The 18,555-nt window shown below is 43.2% G+C and overlaps 1 protein-coding gene and 1 pseudogene across 2 annotated transcripts in view; one reads left to right on the forward strand and one right to left on the reverse strand.

Annotated features, from left to right (window-relative positions):
- SLAMF1 (signaling lymphocytic activation molecule family member 1) overlaps window positions 1-16,959 on the reverse strand; it is a 40,053-nt gene extending 23,094 nt beyond the window's left edge. Inside the window, exons 1-3 of one of the 2 annotated variants that reach the window (XM_055402361.2) lie at window positions 16,685-16,959; window positions 6,753-7,094; window positions 4,570-4,854 (exon numbers count right to left, since the gene is read on the reverse strand). In XM_055402361.2, coding sequence (XP_055258336.2) covers window positions 4,570-4,854; window positions 6,753-7,094; window positions 16,685-16,880 — 823 coding nt within the window. In that variant the 5' untranslated portion in view covers window positions 16,881-16,959. The remainder of the gene's footprint in view (window positions 1-4,569; window positions 4,855-6,752; window positions 7,095-16,684) is intronic. The other variant, XM_055402360.2, reaches the window with a different exon arrangement.
- A 593-nt stretch (window positions 16,960-17,552) lies between these two features.
- Window positions 17,553-17,653, forward strand: LOC129541865 (U6 spliceosomal RNA; annotated as a pseudogene).
- The last annotated feature ends 902 nt before the right edge of the window (window positions 17,654-18,555 follow it).

Below are 18,555 nucleotides of genomic sequence, written 5' to 3' on the forward strand. Positions count from 1 at the left end.
TATGACTAGTGTCATTTTAATAAGGGGAAATTTGGACAGTTATATGCAGAGAGGGAAGACAATGTGATGAGACAAAAGGAGAAGACAGCTATCTCCAAGCCAAGGAGAGAAGCCTGGAACAGATCCTTCCCTCATGGCCCTCAGAAGAAACTTAACACTACTGACACTTTGATTTTGAACTTCTAGCCTCCAGAACTGTGAGACAATCAATTTTGGTTATGTAAGTCACTCAGTTTACAGCACCTTTTTACAACACCCCTAGCAAATGAATATACCTTGGTAATCCTTCATTAGCATTTCTTATTAATGTACATACTCTGGAAAGAACTTCAGGAGTTCACCCATTTCAGTTTACATATAATGAAACAGAGGTCCAAGAAAGTGCAATAGCTGCTGAGTAGTTGCCTTAACGCCTGAGTTGAGGTCCTCTTAGGGTTTCCCCATGGTTCCATGTTTCTGCTGTTTCTTGTCCCTCCCCATCTCATGAAAGCCTGCTCCATATCCAGTAAATCTGGTCACACTAGTGCATACTCGGTCCTCAAAGTGGTTTAGATGGACCACTCATACATTTTTATTTTATGTTTTGGCCTTTTCATGTGGCATGTGTGATCTTAGTTCCCTAGAAAGAAAGAAAGTGAAGTCACTCAGTCATGTCTGACTCTTTGAGACCCATGGTGGACTATAGCCACTATAGCTTCTCCATCCATGGGCTTTTCCAGGCAAGAGTACTGGAGAGGGTTGTCATCTCCTTCTCCAGGGGATCTTCCTGACCCAGGGATCGAACCTAGGTCTCCCACATTGTAGGCAGACGCTGTACCCTCTGAGCTCCATGCCCTCTACAGTGGAAGTGCAGTCTTAACCACTGGGCAACCAGGCAAGTCCCTTTATATGTTTTTTTAAGAATGTCCTGAGCTAAGTGCCTCTAGCAGAAGTCTTGTGGCCAAGACTTTGAGATGCATTAACTAAATTCTTGTTAAACCATACTGAGGAACATGAAGAGAATTATTCTTCTTTTCTGAGATGGGCCAGGGTAAAATATTTGGTTCCCTAAGAGGGTTGCTATGACCAGAGAAGGCTGTGCTGAGGTGAGGGCTACCACTTTCTCAGCCACAAAGGAAAAACACACATATTTATTATGATTTATAAGGCATTTAAAATGTGTATTATCTATTCTGATAGTACCCATGAGGATTTCAGGATCAGACAACTCAACTCTGCCATTTGCTCAGTGTGTGACTTTCGCATATCTTTGTTTCCTCATCTGTAAGGTGGGGATATTAATACTATTTGGTTGCTGTGAGGATTAAATGAGAGTCCACATAATTGACACATAGTCAAGAAAAACTTTCAGGTATTATTTTAGATAAAGAATCTGAGTCTTAGGTTAAGTGGCTTATCCTTGTGAGTAAGAAGGGTAACACTGGATCTAGAGTTTACATTCTGTGTCTTTTTGTTGGAGCATTTAATCCACTTACATTTAAAGTAGTTATTGACATATATGTTTCTATTGCGATTTTCTTAATTGTTTGGGGTTGATTTTGTAGATCTTTTTTCTTGCCTTGTATTTCTTGACTATATAAGTCCCTTTAACATTTGTTGTAAAGCTGGTTTGGTGGTACTGAATTCTCTTAACTTTTGCTTGTCTTAAAACCTTTTTATTTCTCCATCAATTTTGAATAAGATCCTCGCCGGGTACAGTAAACTTGGTTGTAGATTTTTCCCTTTCAGTACTTTAAATATATCCTGCCATTCCCTTCTGGCCTGCAGAGTTTCTGCTGAAAGATCAGGTGTTAAGCATATGGGGTTTCCATTGTATGTTACTTGTTGCTTCTCCCTTGCTGCTTCTAATATTCTTTGTTTGTTCTTAGTCTTTGTTAGTTTGATTAGTATGTGTCTTGGCATGTTTCTCCTTGGGTTTATCCTGTATGGGACTCTTTGTGCCTTTTGGACTTGATTGACTATTTACTTTTCCATGGTAGGGAAATTTTCAACTATAATCTCTTAAAAAATTTTCTCATACACTTTCTTTTTCTCTTCTTCTTCTGAGACCCCTATAATTAGAATGCTGGTGCATTTGATATTGTTCCAGAGGTCTCTGAGACTGTCCTCAGTTCTTTTCATTCTTTTTACTTTATTCTGCTCTTCAGAAGTTATTTCCACCGTTTTATCTTCCAGCTCACTGATTCATTCCTTTGTTTCAGATATTCTGCTATTGATTCCTTCTAGAGTATTTTTAATTTCAGTAATTGTTTGTCTTTGCAGGTTTATTCTTTAATTCTTCGTGAATTGATTCTTGCATTTTCTCCATTTTGTTTTCAAGGTTTTTGATCAACTTTACTATCATTGTTCTGAATTTTTTTTCAGGTAGTTTGCCTATTTCCTCTTCATTTATTTGGCCTTCTGTGTTTCTAGTTTGTCCGTTCATTTATGTAGTATTTCTCTGCCTTTTCATTATTTTCTTTTAACTTACTGTGTTTGAGGTTTCCTTTTCCCAGGCTTCAAGTAAAGTTGAATTCTTTCCTTGAAGAAGGTTGAATTCTTTCTTCCTTTTGATTTCTGCCCTTCTAAGCTTGGTCCTGTGGTTTGTGTAAGCTTCACATAGGGTGAGATTTGTGCTGTTTTTGTTTGTTTTTCAATGGGCAAGGTTGAGTGAGGCAGTAATCTTGTTTGCTGATGATTGGGTTTGTATTTTTGTTTTGTTTTTTCTTTAGGTAAGGCATCCTGCATAGGGTGCAACTGGTGGTTGGGTAATGCCAGGTCTTGTATTCAAGTGGTTTCCTTTTGTGAGTTCTCACTATTTGATACTCCCTAGGGTTAGTTCCGGAGAAGGCAATGGCATCCCACTCCAGTACTCTTGCCTGGAAAATCCCATGGATGGAGGAGCCTGGTGGGCTGCAGTCCATGAGGTCGCTAAGAGTCGGACATGACTGAGCAACTTCACTTTCACTTTTCACTTTCATGCATTGGAAAAGGAAATGGCAACCCACTCCAGTGTTCTTGCCTGGAGAATCCCAGGGACAGGGGAGCCTGGTGGGCTGCCGTCTATGGGGTCGCACAAGAGTTGGACACGACTGAAGCGACTTAGCAGCAGCAGCAGCAGCAGGGTTAGTTCTCTGGTCTAGGGTCTTGGAGACAGTGCTCCCACCAGCACGTTCTGAATAGCTGTGGGCAGGGAGAGAAGTCTGAACTGGGGGAGAACCTCTGAATGTGGTCATGTGCAAGGTGGGCAAGCAGCCAGACAACCTCATGTGAGCGGACAGATGGCCGACTTTGCCATGAGGGTCTGGGGGAGGTAACATGCAGTGGGTGAGGCCCACCAAGGAGTTCTTAGATGCAGAAGGCAGGTGGATTTCCCCAGCAGTCCATCTGGAATACCTCAGGGGAGCTGCTGACTGGATATGCTATGCTGATGGTCATGACCTGGCTGGATTCCTCTGTCCCTAGATCCTTGGTTATCTGGAAAAGCCTTCCAAATATGCATCAAGTCTACTGTGGGCAAGAGTCTCCTTAGAATGATTCCTGTTTACCCCCAGTGGATGCAGAAGGAAGACTGTCAGGGCACAGGCAATGACTGGCAGGGCCAGCACACTGAACCTACCTGAGGCATGGATACCAGATCTTAGTGAAAAGGCTCAGTGGTCTGTTTCCAATCTCTGTTTCCAGGCTCTGTTTCCAATCTCAGGTGGTGAGATGGGCGTACTTAATCAGCCCTTCCTTCCTTTTGATAACAGAATAATGACGCTTTCTCTTTACAGAGAAAGACTAGTCAGAAGATCTAGGTTTAGGTTCTGACTACCATTTATAAGCTGAAAAAACTTGAGAAGGGTTCTTACAGGCTACTAGCTTCAAGTTCCTAATTTGTAATAAAATGAGGATGATGACAACACTTATCTGATAAGGCCATTGTGAGGAACAAAAGAGATGATACAGTTGAAATGCTTTGTCAACAATAAAGTGCTATGTGATTTACCACTTTCCCAAGCTTCACAGTGTAGGTCTTAGTCAGAGATCTGACTCTCCTGACCCTCTGACCTGGTGTGGGAGTCACAGTCCATTTCATAAAATGTTTCCCTTTGTTACATGTTGCTTTTCATTATTGGGCACATGTTTCTTGTATTATCTGGACAGCAGAGGTTGTATGTCATATCTGTTCCCAATTTCCTACCGCACAGGTGACTGATAAATACTTATTGATGGTGTAGAACCGTTCCACTGTTAGTGGAGCATGAATTGGAAGTCAGGACCTGCCGCCCACACTTCCTTACCCCGCCAGCCTTTTAGGTTGGTGCCAAGGCAAGAGGGGAGGGGAGGGTTCACCCAGGGCTCTGGGTCTAGTTCCGTCATTTCTCACCAGTTTTCTCAACTATGAATGGAGCATAACGACACCTTGCTCATTATGAAGAGTAACCACTCACTGAATGCACTTGGGAGGCTTTTACAAACCATAGAGAAAATATAAAGTGTTGTTTTTAAGGTGAAGACCATGGCTGTGGAAGCAGAGCATTGGTCCAGGTGGGGACTGCGTCCATATCATTAATGTGGCATGGCAGTTGCCTCTCAGACACTCACCTGGGGGACTGGAGCTGCAACTGGACCAAGGGATGAAGGTCTGAGAGCTGTTGCTGATGGGGTTGCTCACAGTGCAGATGTAGACGTTGCTGGCATGCTGAGGGCCAAGAGTGAGATACAGGAGGTGGGAGCCGTTGGCGGGATTCAGCAGGGGCGCGCCTGCTTCCTCACTCCAGTTGTAAGTCACATGGTCCCCTTTCTCCACCGTGCAGGCCAGCATGACACTGCAATTCCCATCTTTCTGGGTGGAGTTCAACACCTTAATTTGAGGAGTGGAGACCTGCTCTGTCAAGAGGGGGAGGAAGGGAGCCATCACTGAAATGAATCCTCTGGAATGGTGATTTAACCTTTTTGTTAGAAAGAATGCAACCTAACAGCATCTTTCCCTCCCTATGGATCTGCGGTGTAATATATTTCTAGTGGGAACCCCACTACTTCACACCTTCCCTCCCCCACTGCCCCTCTATACTCCTTTCCAGGACCAGGGATAAAACAGAGAAGAGAAATACTGTCTTTTAGTTCCCTCCCCACAAGACTGTTAGGGCTCCCTTGCATTCCTCTTGTTTCTAATTTAGGTTGCTCTCCGGTATTCCATCTGGGGAGTTTGCCCTCAGCTAATTCCCCCATGGGTTTGAATGATCTTGGCTAAAGTATTACCTTCTATATCTAAAAGAATGACTTTTCAGTGGTGGGATTTCATCTGTACTCTGTGTGTGTGTATAGCAAGTGCTTTAGGATGTCTGAACTTGGGACAGCCACAGGCCTCACCAAACTTTTTTACTCTAATGATGTAAAATTGGCAAGGTAAAAGGGAAAGTCCTTTTTATTTAGTAACTACTATAGGACAGGCAGAATACTAGAATTTCACACTCTTCATGTTCTTTAATCTTTTCAACAACTTTCCCAACAATTATTATCCTAGTTCTAATTATTCCCATTTTATAGATGAGGAAACTGAGTCCCAGAGAGGTAGAGTGTCTTACATAATGCCACTCAACTTCTAACAGCCAAGCTGAGATCTGAAAGCATGTCTGTCTGATTCCAAAATCCAGCCTCTTTCTTTGACTTGAGAGAATACCATGGTTGCAGAGAACATATTTTCTAAGGTGAGAATTTGATCATAAAACATGATAAGATGTGACAAAGACAGTGAACTATTCTAGAAAACCTATGTGTAACCTTTGTGCTTACGGCAGCCTTGCCCTGGGGACACTACTGGTATGATCAGAACACCCTGATACCTGGTGAAGGGCTGTGGGAATTCTGCAGACATTGGAAGGGAAGATACCAAGGGAAGTCTGGGGAGGGAATTGCTGTCTTGTGGTACCTGAGGATTTGTGTGTTGTGTGTATGGGGCTTCCTGATAAGAAAATCACTGTGAAGAAGGACATCACACATGGCTGCCAGGATCCCTGGGAATTCAAGGGAGATTTGGGAGTGAAGAGACAAATTCTGGGTGCATTCAAGGGGGGCTGGCAGTTAAAAAGGCTCAAAACAAACAAACAAAAAACACTGGCCTTGGATTCAGATGGACCTAGGTTTTAGTTTAAGTTCTGCAACTAGGCGATTTTTTTTTTTTTTTTTTTTATAACCAGGGCCTTTGTTTAAGTGAGAAAACTATGCTTCTTCCACCGGGTAGATGCAATCTTCTGCCAGGATGCAGGGCTTGGTGAGTGGTGTGTGGGCTGAGTTTCAGCTCTCCATCTCCCAGGACCCCTAGTGTAGTGAACCACCTACACAGATGTGAGTAGGCACGTGCAAACCACTTATCTCTTGATTTCAGTGTCCTCGCCCATGAAAGAGAGGTTTTGCTTGATCAGTGGTATTCAAACTTTTAAAAATTAGAATAAAAATCCACTTTTTTCAAACAAAATCTTATTTGTAAATTGAGACTCTTGGGGCTCCAGGCCCTCTAGCATATAGGCAGCTGTGCTCCTTTCCTTTAGAAAATGGTGGTAAAGGTAACTAGTGCTAATCAGCTATTACTAATGTGCAATCTGGACACACACACAAAAAGATTTGTGAACCTCTAAAACTTTTCCCTGAAACACTGTTTAACCCTAGACTGAGATGTCTTTCAAGTTGCTTCCAATTCTGAATACCCTTTGCTTCTGGGAGAAGTTTGAATTCTTAGGCAAGACACTATGTCATTCCTTGTGGGCCAAGGAAGCCACCGTCATTACCATAGAGCTTCAGCTGCAGGCTAAAGTGCTGGACTGAAACGTTTTCCTCCAGGCTCATAAAGTACCAGCCTTCATCCTCCTTCCTGCTCTTCAGGATCCTCAGGCTCAGGTTTTCCAGATGAAACTCATAGCCATCCTCCAGAGGACGTGGAGAGTCACCTTTTCGCAGATCTAGGGACACTATTTTCTTTTTGACAGTGTCTTTGGGTGATTCTGCCATTGTGACAAGGATGTGGATGCTCTTATTCATGCTCCTACTTATCTCCTCAGATGCCAGGGGCAACAGCACACTGCTTCCCAGCTGCCCGAGAATCGTCTTTGTGGAACTGGTCAAGCCCTCCCCTGTGGAAAGAAGCAAAGGGAAGTATCTTATCAAAGAAGCCTTTGAGACAACGTCCTTGCATCAGGAAAAACAGACTGGAGGATCTCTCTCTTCCTCTTGGCCAATCCCTGGGGTTGCCAGATCTTTAGTAGTTTATAAGGACTGTCATGAGGATCTCACTGCATTCTCAGTGTTTAAAAACTCCCAGTGGAAGTCTTGTGATAGAGCTGTATAGAGTAACTAGAATACTTGGTCTCTATGATCTAGGAGGGAATTCTGTCCACTCACATTTACAGTTAAGGCACCTAGGGCATAGAGAAGTTAAATGACATGCCTAAAGTCATATAACTAGTAACTAGATTAATTCCTCAGCCAGATGTCTCACCACCACTGGATACAGTAAATCCCCTACATATGAACATTCAAGTTGCAAACTTTCAAAGATGTGAACGTGCCCTTATATGCCAACTGTTTACTGTATTGTGCTATTGTACTTTTCAAGGTACTATACTGTAAGAGTAAAAATGTTTTCTTTTAATTTTTTTTTATTTTTAACACCCAAAACTTTTGTATTGGGGTATAGTCGATTAACAATGTTGTGATAGTTTCAGGTGAACAGTGAAGGGACTCAGCCATAAATATACATGTATCTGTTCTCCCCCAAACCCCCCTCCCATCCAGGCTGCCACAGAACATTGAGCAGAGTTCCATGTGCTATACACTAGGTACTTTGTTGGTTATCCATTTTAAATATAGCAGTGTATACATGATCTTCTCAAAATGCTTTTTATGTGTTTGTTTGTTTGTTTGTTTTGGTAATTAATTTATTTTTTATTGGAGGCAAATTATTTTACAATATTATATTGGTTGGTTTTGCCATACATCGACATGAATTCGCCCCAGGTTTGTGGCGCAATCGGTTAGCACGCGGTACTTATATAGCAGTATGTGTTTGTTTTTAAAGTATTATTTGTGTGAAAAATATCATCAACCTAGTACAGTCCAGTACTATATAGCTGATTGTGTTAGTTGAGCACCTAGGCTAACTTTGTTGGACCTACAAGCAAATAGGATTTATGAGCAAATTGGACTCCCTCTCAGAATGTAACTCATTCACACGTAGGGGATTTAATGTGTTCATACACAGGGGACTTACTCATAAATAGTATGAAGGAAGGAGGGTAACTGAAACTAATTCTGAGCTTGTGAGCCCAAGAGACCAAGGTTACAGAAGCATCACTTCAAGTGAGAAGGAAAGAGAAAAGTCTAAGGGATGTGGAATCAAGGAGGAGGTGAGCCTGTGGAATCTTCTCTCTCCAAAGAGCCATTGAGATATTTAATAATGCTGAGGGAGAGAAATTATTTTATTTCTCTTTTTCAAAATTGCCAAACCAAAAAAACAAAACAAAACAAAAAACAAACCCAAACCTTTCAAACCACTGTAAGGGATCCTACTGCTGACTTTTTAACACCTCCTCTCTCCTCAAACCCACAACCTCAGTTGATGAACCTGCCTCTCATTTCACTGAAAAAGGAAAAGAAACAAAAGAGAACTTCCATTTGTTCCCCCTACCAAGTCAACCTACATACTTGGGTGGATGGTCTCTGCTCCTGGGTAAAGCTAACCTCTTCCTTCAGGGAGCACTCACCCACGTCAAGGCTTTGTTCCTGCAACTTCTGCCACCCCTTTCATCATCGACTTTGTTATTGTTATGGTACACTGTGGGTTATTTCTATTAACACCCGATACACCAACATGTAAGTTCCCTTGTCTTAGAAACCCTGATCCCAGGTCCATCTCCATCCAATTTCCCATTTCTCTGTTTTCCTTTATCCTAAAGTTCTTTCGGGCTTCCCTGGTGGCTCAAAGGTTAAAGCGTCTGCCTCCAATGCGGGAGACCCGGGTTCGATCCCTGGGTCGGGAAGATCCTCTGGAGAAGGAAACGGTAACCCACTTCAGTATTCTTGCCTGGAAAATCCCATGGGTGGAGAAGCCTGGTAGGCTACAGTCCACGGGGTCGCATAGAATCGGACATGACTGAGCAATGGAACGGAACAGAAAGTCCTTTCATGTGTATTTATCCCTTCTGTTCCCATCTCCTGACTTATTTTTTCCTTGTACTCACTCCAGATAAGCCTTCTTCTTTACCCCTCACTGGAACCACTCTTGTCAAGGTCACTGTATACCCCATGATACTAAGTCAATTCTCCATCTTCATCTTGCTTTCTCAACAGTGCTGAGAAAGTTCACATCCCCCAGTTGAAACACTTCTTCTGGCCCAGAGAACAATACACCCTCTCTTGGTTTTCTTCCTATTTCATTGGCTGCCCTTTCTCCGTCTCCTTGACTAAAGTCTTTTGCTCTTAAAGACCTATAAAATTGGAGCATTCCAGGGATCAGTACTCAGACTTCTCTTTCCCAGCCACACTTATCTATTAATAGTTGCATAGTTTGACAGGTTTCTGGAATGCTTCCAGAGATGTATCTCCCATCCAAACCTTTCACTGTACTCCAAACTGCCTACACCAATTGGTATTAGTGTTTGGAGGTCTAAAGGGCATCTTAGACCTAGCAAATGAACTCTTGATTCTATGCCTCTTCTGCAAACAACATTACAATTCCCAGGCCAAAACACTGGAATCACCCTTGACTCCTTTCTTCCTTTCATATTCCATATTCAATCTATCAGCAAATCCTGTTGGCTCTGCCTTCAAAATATATCTGGCATCACGACCATCATCGCAGGCCTGGCTCTTCTTTTGTCTTCCAACAAATCTTCCTGCATCTATACAATGGATGGAGAAACTTTTTAATACTATGTCAGATTTTGTCTCTCTTCAAAGAGAAACAGAATCCATGGCCCTTGTTACGGCTTCAAAGACTCTGAATAATCCAGACCCTTGTATTCTCTGACTGCATCTCCTGTCCACACTTCGCTCACTACACTATGGCTACACCAGCTCCAGCTGGTCCATAACTCATCCAGAGCATTCTCATCTCATAGCTTTTGCATTATTGTTCTTTCTCTTTCTGGAAATCTCTTCCCTTATGGATCTAAGATTTGAACGATTACCGTGTACACACAAAGGAACCTATGCAGATGACTTCTTAGTACAAAGAATAATTCAGCACAAGTGTTACATTGTGGCCACAGTTGACCAGGACCTTAAATGAAGAATCCAGAAGATCCCTGGAGTTCCCATCATGTACATTGCTAACCATAGGTACAACATTGAGTGAATGCCAGATGATTACGGAGCCCTTTGGTTCTAATGAAAAGAGAAAATTTCTCCACTTTCCTTTGACCCATTTTCTCTTTTGCAAGTTCATTAAACATGCTATAGCATGAATTACTATTGCACTCACCCACTTGCTCTATAATGAGCTGAGTATAGTTAAATATACCCACTTTTCAATGTTGTTTTTAAAATTATATTTTGTATCATTTTAAAATTTGCTACATCTTTTTATAAACCAGAAAATGGCTCACATGATATGATGGTCATTTTATGTTGATTTACTCAAATATTTATTAAGGTTATGCTAGGCATTTAATGGAGAAGGCAATGGCACCCCACTCCAGTCCTCTTGCCTGGAAAATCCCATGGACGGAGGGGCTGCAGTCCATAGGGTCGTGAAGAGTCCAACACGACTGAGCGACTTCACTTTCACTATGTATCTAAAGAGCTCATACTCTCATTTTCTTTTAGATTTCTGCTCAAAAAAGTCATCTTTTCTGAAAGACCTGCTCTGATGATCCTATCTATAGCCTATCCTATCTTGCTGTACTTATCACTGTCTGATGTTATACTGCATATTTGGTCATTTTTATTTTTGTCTCCCCCCATGCCAACTTCTCAAGAGGAAGAAGTTTGTGTTGTTCATTGTTTTTTCCGTAGGACCTACAGCAGTGGTTGGCATGTAATAGGTTTTAAATACATATCTGTTCAATTTATGAATGCTGAAAGCCATGTTACCTGACTAAAATCTCTCTTATTTAGCTTTGACCCGTATGTGGCTGAACTTAATAACTGAACTTAATCATAAGCTAATGTTCATAAAAGAAGGAGTCCATGACTCAGAGAGAGCACAGATTGTTCTAGTTGATAAGAAAGTCAAAAGAGTACAATAAAACTGTCTGCTTAAATAATACAGACACCTAGAGAAGGCAAAATTAACTTGTGGTTAAGATGGGTTGTTGGAAATTTGGGCGAACAGATTCAGATGTTCTTGATAACAAAATGCTTTTATATCCTGCAAAGGGCCCTGCTGATATCAGACTAGAGATTTAAAGGTTGGGAAAAAGCAAAATTTGGATTTGAATGGTTGGCTCTTGTAAGTTTTATTTTTTCCTATGCTATGTGACTTGTGGGATCTCAGTTCCCCAACCAGGGATTAAACCCCGGCCCCCAGCAGTGAAAGCACTGGATGGCTAGGGACTTCCTGGCACATAGCTGTTCAGGAGTGGTGGGAAGACACTCAGCATGTGTTGTGCTGCATGCTGCTGTTACATCAGCTCTTGGAGCAGGTTGCCTGATTCAACAGAGGCTTAGGTGATTAGACACAGAGTGCTACTCTTGCTGCTGGGATTGCTATGTTCACACAGACACATAAGAGGACATGCTGAACATCCTTCTACTCGCACGTATGGATGCCTGGCTGTCCAGATAATGTGGATCATACAATACCCAAGCATCCTGAACCTCAACTTCTACCAAGAAAGGGACAGCAGAAAACTAGAGCCATCCATGCAAGTAGAAATGTCACATGGCATACAGGCCCCCTAAATTGAATATGGAAGTCATATAGGTAAGCATGTGTACATTTTTTCCGGAAGCATAGCCATGAATGTCACTTCTCAAAGTGAGAAGTGGGCTTCAAATACAAGTTGAGAATTACCATCACACTGTTGATGTTTTTAGATCCATTTTGATATAGAGAAGAAACAGATGCAAATGATACCCACTTATAGACCATAGGCCTCCACCCTCCCTTGTGTCCTGTGTGTCCTTTCCACCCGCCTAATCCAACAGACTCTTTACACCATGGTTGTTTTTGGAATTTAGAAATGGAAGGGAGTCAGGGGAAGAGGAGACAGAGGATGGGGCAAGAAGTAGCCAAAAATAGAAAAAAAAAATTTTTTTTTAAATTTTTTAAAGAAAAGAAGAGGTTAAGAGGGAAAGAAAGAGAGGGCATATGAGAATGACAGGATGAGCGGTTTAAGCAGCTTGGTCATGGGGAACGGAATCAAAACTTCATTAAGAACAGACCCTCACATGCCACAACCCACATAAAGAATGGTGATGTAACAGCTGAGTGTGTGAGTGGCCGGGTCTGTAGGGCATGTGTGACCTCACTGACACCCGAGCAAGCGTGGAAAAACAAGTGGGGGCTTTAAAGTGGCTCATAAAACCCTTCAAGTAGAGTACCAGCTCCTGAAACATCCGACTGCCTGATGAGGGTTTTCCAGTGGGTTTGTGATTCAGTCAGACCCTGTTTACTAAGAGTCTGGAGGAAACATTTATAGCTGTTAACACCAACTCACTTTCCTTCCAGGGCAATTCTACTTAGAAAGTAGAGTGATTCACATGAGCCCATGGATATTTTCCTGAAATTAGTAGCATTTAGCCAACCCTTTCATAAGATGGGACTCTACCTAATGATAAACTTTTTTTGGTGGGGGGCAGCCCTGACACTGGGCATCTTGCTACAGCATTTCTTTCAGGGAGGACTCAGAGCCCTCATAGCTCTTATGGGAAATCTGGGCTCACAAAGAAAGGATAATGTGTCTAAGTCTTCTTTTCAAATTGAAGTCCTACCCGGTGTCCTTCTAGTCCCATTCCTTGATGCTGCTGGGTCTTTCTATCTTAGAATATTTGCGCTTACCGTTCCCCCGCCTGAAAGTCTGTCACTGCCCTTTATGTGCCTGTCCAATTCCTTCTGTCCTTCAGGCCTCTGCATTTGGCCCTTGGCTGTGATACGGTTTCTCTGCCATGTGCTTCCAGTCCACTTTGGGTCACTCCTTTCATATCACCCATCACACTTTTAAGTCTCGTTCAATGCTTTTTATCCTTAGCAATTACAAGCTTCTAAGAGTAGAATCTGTGTCTGTCTTGTTCGCCACTGTAACAGGGAGACAAATCTCTCTTCAATACCCTTTTATACTGTTGAAGTTTTAGAGACCGACGTAGGAGACTCCTCCATAAACAAACTAGTTAACAAAAAATTAAATTAAAAAACTACATGATGAAAGATGTTTCTATCTACTTTCCAAATCCCAGATCAAATACTTCCATAAGCCTTCTACTTCCTTCTCTGATTCATCCAACTTCTCTCACCTTTTGTGAATTCCTATACAAGAAGATCCAACCAGTCCATCCTAAAGGAGACCAGTCCTGGGTGTTCATTGGAAGGACTGATGCTAAAGCTGAAACTCCAATACTTTGGCAATGTCATGAGAAGAGTTGACTCACTGGAAAAGACCCTGATGCTGGGAGGGATTGGGGGCAGGAGAAGAAGGGGACGACAGAAGATGAGATGGCTGGATGGCATCACTGACTGAATGCACATGAGTTTGGGTGAACTCTGGGAGTTGGTGATGGACAGGGAGGCCTGGCGTGCTGCAATTCATGGGGTCTCAAAGAGTCGGACACGACTGAGTGACTGAAGTGAACTGAACTGAACTGATATTTAATTTCAATTCAATTAAAATCAACTCATATGCTTCAATTATAGACAGCATAGTCTAATTTTTACTATGGAACCTGGATACAAATTTTAGGATTCTCCTCCCTAAACATAAGCTTAACCAGTTTCATTCCTTGAGGCCTCTGGAGTCAAGCTCTGTGATTAAGGAGAAATTACTAACTACTCTGTGCCTCTTTTTCCTTTTATAAAATCATAATGTAGCAATAACAACTCATAGAGTTGGTATAATTAAATGAATAATACACATAAAGCACTTACAACAGTGTTTGATATATAGCAAGAAAATTCTGTGTATACTATTATTAATCATTCAACAAACATTTGTAGAAGGGCTCTCGTGTGCCAGATTCTGTGCCAAGTTCTGGACAGAGGCTGTGGTTGTTCATTTTACTCCACACATCACCTAGTGTCAGCCATACCATGTGTCCTTAATAGATAGTTGCTGAATGGGATTGTCCAAAGTCAATCTATGGATAAAACCAAATAGCCCTGAAGTTCTGATTTCCAGTCTAACACCGGAGATAGTGAAGTCAGTAGCATTATGTCACAGTATTAAAACTTTTGAGAAATAAAAGTGCCTAGATCTAAATATTGGGGTAGAATGGGACAGTGAATACACAAGTCTAGAACCACACCCCCCAACTTGCCCTTCACTTCTCCTCTTATGTGGTGAAGGAAGTGGGGAGGACCTGGATGAAAGAATAAACAGTCCTGCTGGGGTAGATTCATCAGCTGTAACAGATGTACCACTCTGGTGGGAGATATTGATAATGGGAGAGGCTATGTGTGTGGGGGGGCCGCGGGAAGTCTCTGTACTTCTCAATCATTTTGCTGTGAACCCAAAACTGCTCTGAAAAAGTGAAGCCTATTAAAAAATGTATCACTGAGGGAAATGAAGAATTCAGTTCATTGGGGGAAGGGACAAGTGGACTTTTTGATTTTTACAGTTTTGACTGGGAATTGGAAGGTGAGCTGAGTAGAGCTGGGAAGGGGAGTGGGTACTAATTTTACAAGAATTGGGCTTCTTGGTTGGGTAAATCTGTCACGGTTGACCTGTCCCATTTGCAAAGCATTTCCGTCTGGGTTTTATTGGGGTTTCACAAGAGAGTGCATGTTTAAAAATAAAAACAGTATAAAATTTTTGTACATATTTCAGAGAAGACAATCGTAAGAAAGATGAACACTGCTGATTGGATAGACACGCCTTTAAAGGGCTGGGCTGTTTCTTACTAACCAGTGACCTCGGAAGCTTTGCCTGCAGCGGCTGTCAGCAGAACCTGAGATGCCAGGGCCAGGCTGACCAGAAGGCAAGTTAGTACAGGGATAGAAAAGTTCAGCTCCACTGAACTTTTTCTAAATTTTCAAACCCGTCACTCCTGATAGTCACCAGAAAGTATCCCCAAAATGGTGGAGTCATGAATGGGGTGCCCCCAGGAAGGTTTAACTCTTCCTGAAGTGAAGTGTTAGTCGCTCAGTCACGTCTAACTCTTTGTGAACCCATGGACTGTAGCCCGCCAGGCTCCACTGTCCATGGAATTCTCCAGGCAAGAATACTAGAGTGTGTTGCCATTTTCTTCTCCAGGAGATCTTCCTGATCCAGGGATCGAAGCTGGGTCTCCTGCATTGCAGGCAGGTTCTTTACCATCTGAGCCATCTCCTTATTATGGCTTAAAGTAGTTCCATATGGCTTTCTGAACCCTGAGTTCAATTATTGCTCTCTGAGACCTTGGACAGCAAGAGCCATGAGTCTGCTTGATTCTGAGGAAACGCAGGGCCAAGGAATATCTATTCATCTGGGAATCTGTCTAAAGACCAATCTCAAGTGCAGCCCCTCAGATAACCTCAACACATCTCTGGGCTTCTCCTGGAAAAGTCCATAATGGATTTACGGTCTTGAAAACCCCAAGAATAAACATCCAGAGCCTCAGGATTTTCCCTCTTTCCCTAATGCCGCTTCCACTTTAGGCTGCCTCACACAGTTTAAACAAAGTCTGAAGGCATATAAGCAGAAAGGAGATGCTCATCCACTCCTTAGTGAGCCCAAAGTTTGCTCCTTGCTTGGCTTTTTCTTTCCCAAACACCTTTTCTCAAACCTCTAAACAGAGTAGTTTGCAAAACTTCTAAACATAGAATGCCAGCAAACCAGAAAGATAGGAGCAGAGTCCAGTTCTAAACACTTTGGCTCTACACTGGAGCTACTCTGAGCATTCCTGATTTGCATTTCTCACTGACTGTAACCAGCCCTGGGCTCCAAAAATCCTGGCCTCTTCCCCTCTTGCTGCCTTGGAACGCTACTTCCAGGAAAGTAGCCACCAGCACGACCATACTGTGACCACTATCTTCCCAACCATTGTCTGGGGTTTTCACTTTTACCCTCTCTTCCCGCTACAGCCCTTTCTTGTAGGTGGATCATGTTTTTGGTTTGTCTGCTTGTGTATGGGAAGATCCCCATCCAGGACAGAGTTGTAGGAGTAATTTTCTCCCAGAGCTCCCTCCCTCCAGCTCATTTCCTTATCCTGGGCCTTTGCTAGGATACTCACACAAAACCAACCACTCAGCCAGGGCTTTGACTGCAGCCTCTCACCCAGAGAGGCCGGTCTAGAATGTGACTGGTGTCTTTGACTGGATCTCCTGGTTTCCTTGGAAGCTAGGACTGGCAGGGCTGAGCCTCAGATCCAGGAGCCCAGTAACTCACAATCTTCCTTCCTCTTCGACAGAGGCAGGAGGAACTCAGTCTCTGAGGAAGAGGCAGCAGATCACAGCCCTCCCCCTACTCCCCTGCCCCCTACCCGCAGCCAAATAACAACCCTGGCCGCTGAGTTCTCTCTTTGTCTAGGTGGCTGTAGCTGATTCCTGGTAGGTAATCCTAGGACCCAAGCCCTCAAACAGATGAACACTTACCTGTTCTGCAGCTCAGCTCAAGAATCAGAGAAGAAAACAGCAAGACATTCAAGGAGAGGAGCCCCTTGGGATCCATCAGCCAGTGAGGATAAGGCAGGGAGTCTGGTGAGAGCCCGGCAGCTGCTCTCAAACACCAGCCAAGGCAGAGAGAGCTCCGCGTCAGCCGAGTGCTGCCTCTACTGTCTAGTTTATGCATCAGAAACCAGCAGGCTTCCTGTCTCACTGGGGCTTTTTCTGCCTGTGCCTCGAGGATTGGTCATCTCTTTCAAGCCTTAAGTCACTCTGCTCTTCCCAAGAAGTCAGAGTCAGGTGGTTACACTGCGAGAGCCGGGAAGGGATCTGTGTAATCACCTCGGTCAAACCCCCAGCCTTGGCAGAAATGTCCTCCCCTCTCTCCCTTTCTTAGCTGTCTCCGGGAAAGGGATGTCAAGCCTCTCTGGCTGGTTCTGTCTGGTAACTCTTATTATAGCGCAAAAAAAACATGTAGTTGTGTCAGGCTACCCCAAATTCGGATGAGTTATTTCAAGTTGTACTTGGATGATTGACTTTTTTTAAAAAATTAATTTATTTTTTATTGAAAGATAATTGCTTTACAGAATTTTGCTGTTTTCTGTCAAACCTCAAAATGAATCAGCCATAGGTATACAAATATCTGCTCCCTTTTGAAACTCCCTCCTGTCTTCTTCCCCATCCCACCCCTCTAGGTTGATACAGAGCCCCTGTTTGAATTTCCTAAGCCATACAGCAAATTCCCATTGGCTATCTGTTTTACACATGGTAATGTAAGTTTCCATGTTACTCTTTCCATACATCTCACCCTCTCCTCCCCTCTCCTCATGTCTGTAAGTCTGTTCTCTATGTCTGTTTCTCCATTGTTCCCCTGTAAATAAAATTGGAATGATACAGAGAAGATTAGCATGACCCCTGCACAAGGATGATTGACTTTTCATAGCTGATGGACATTTTACTTCTGATTTGTTCCATGATTTCAGAGAACATCTCTCCATGCAGTCAGGTCCTGGTGCCAAAATCACAGAGAGATGGAGGTGGGCAAGGGTGGGTCAGCTGGCAGAAACCCAATTTCCCTACTGGGTACATTGTGGTAGAATTTAGTGAGCCCTATGCTTGATAGTATATTAAAAAGCAGAGACATTACTTTGCCAACCAAGGTCCATCTAGTCAAGGCAATGGTTTTTCCCGTGGTCATGTATGGATGTGAGAGCTGGACTGTGAAGAAAGCTGATCGCCGAAGAATCGATGCTTTTGAAATGTGGTGTTGGAGAAGACTCTTGAGAGTCCCTTATACTGCAAGGAGATCCAACCAGTCCATTCTAAAGGAAATCAATCCTGGGTGTTCATTGGAGGGACTGATGCTAAAGCTGAAACTGCAATACTTTGGCCACCTCACGCGATGAGTTGACTCACTGGAAAAGACTCTGATGCTGGGAAAGGTTGGGAGTGGGAGGAGAAGGGGACGACGGAGAATGAGATGGCTGGATGGCATCACCGACTCTGTGGACATGAGTTTGAGTGAACTCCGGGAGTTGGTGATGGACAGGGAGGCCTGGCGTGCTGTGATTCATGGGGTCGCGGAGAGTCAGACACGACTGAGTGACTGAACTGAACTGAACTGAATGCTGTGTTCATTGGAAGGACTGATGCTAAAGCTGAAACTCCAATACTTTGGCCACCTCATGCAAAAAGTTGACTCACTGGAAAAGAGACTGATGCTGGGAGGGATTGGGGGCAGGAGGAGAAGGGGACGACAGAGAATGAGATGGCTGGATGGCATCACCGACTCGACGGACATGAGTTTGGGTGAACTCCAGGAGTTGGTGATGGACAGGGAGGCCTGGCGTGCTGCGGTTCAT

The sequence above is a fragment of the Moschus berezovskii genome, chromosome 4, assembly GCF_049115385.1.
Source record: "Moschus berezovskii isolate FMDL1 chromosome 4, NW_MosBer_1.0, whole genome shotgun sequence".
Lineage (NCBI taxonomy): Eukaryota > Metazoa > Chordata > Mammalia > Artiodactyla > Moschidae > Moschus > Moschus berezovskii.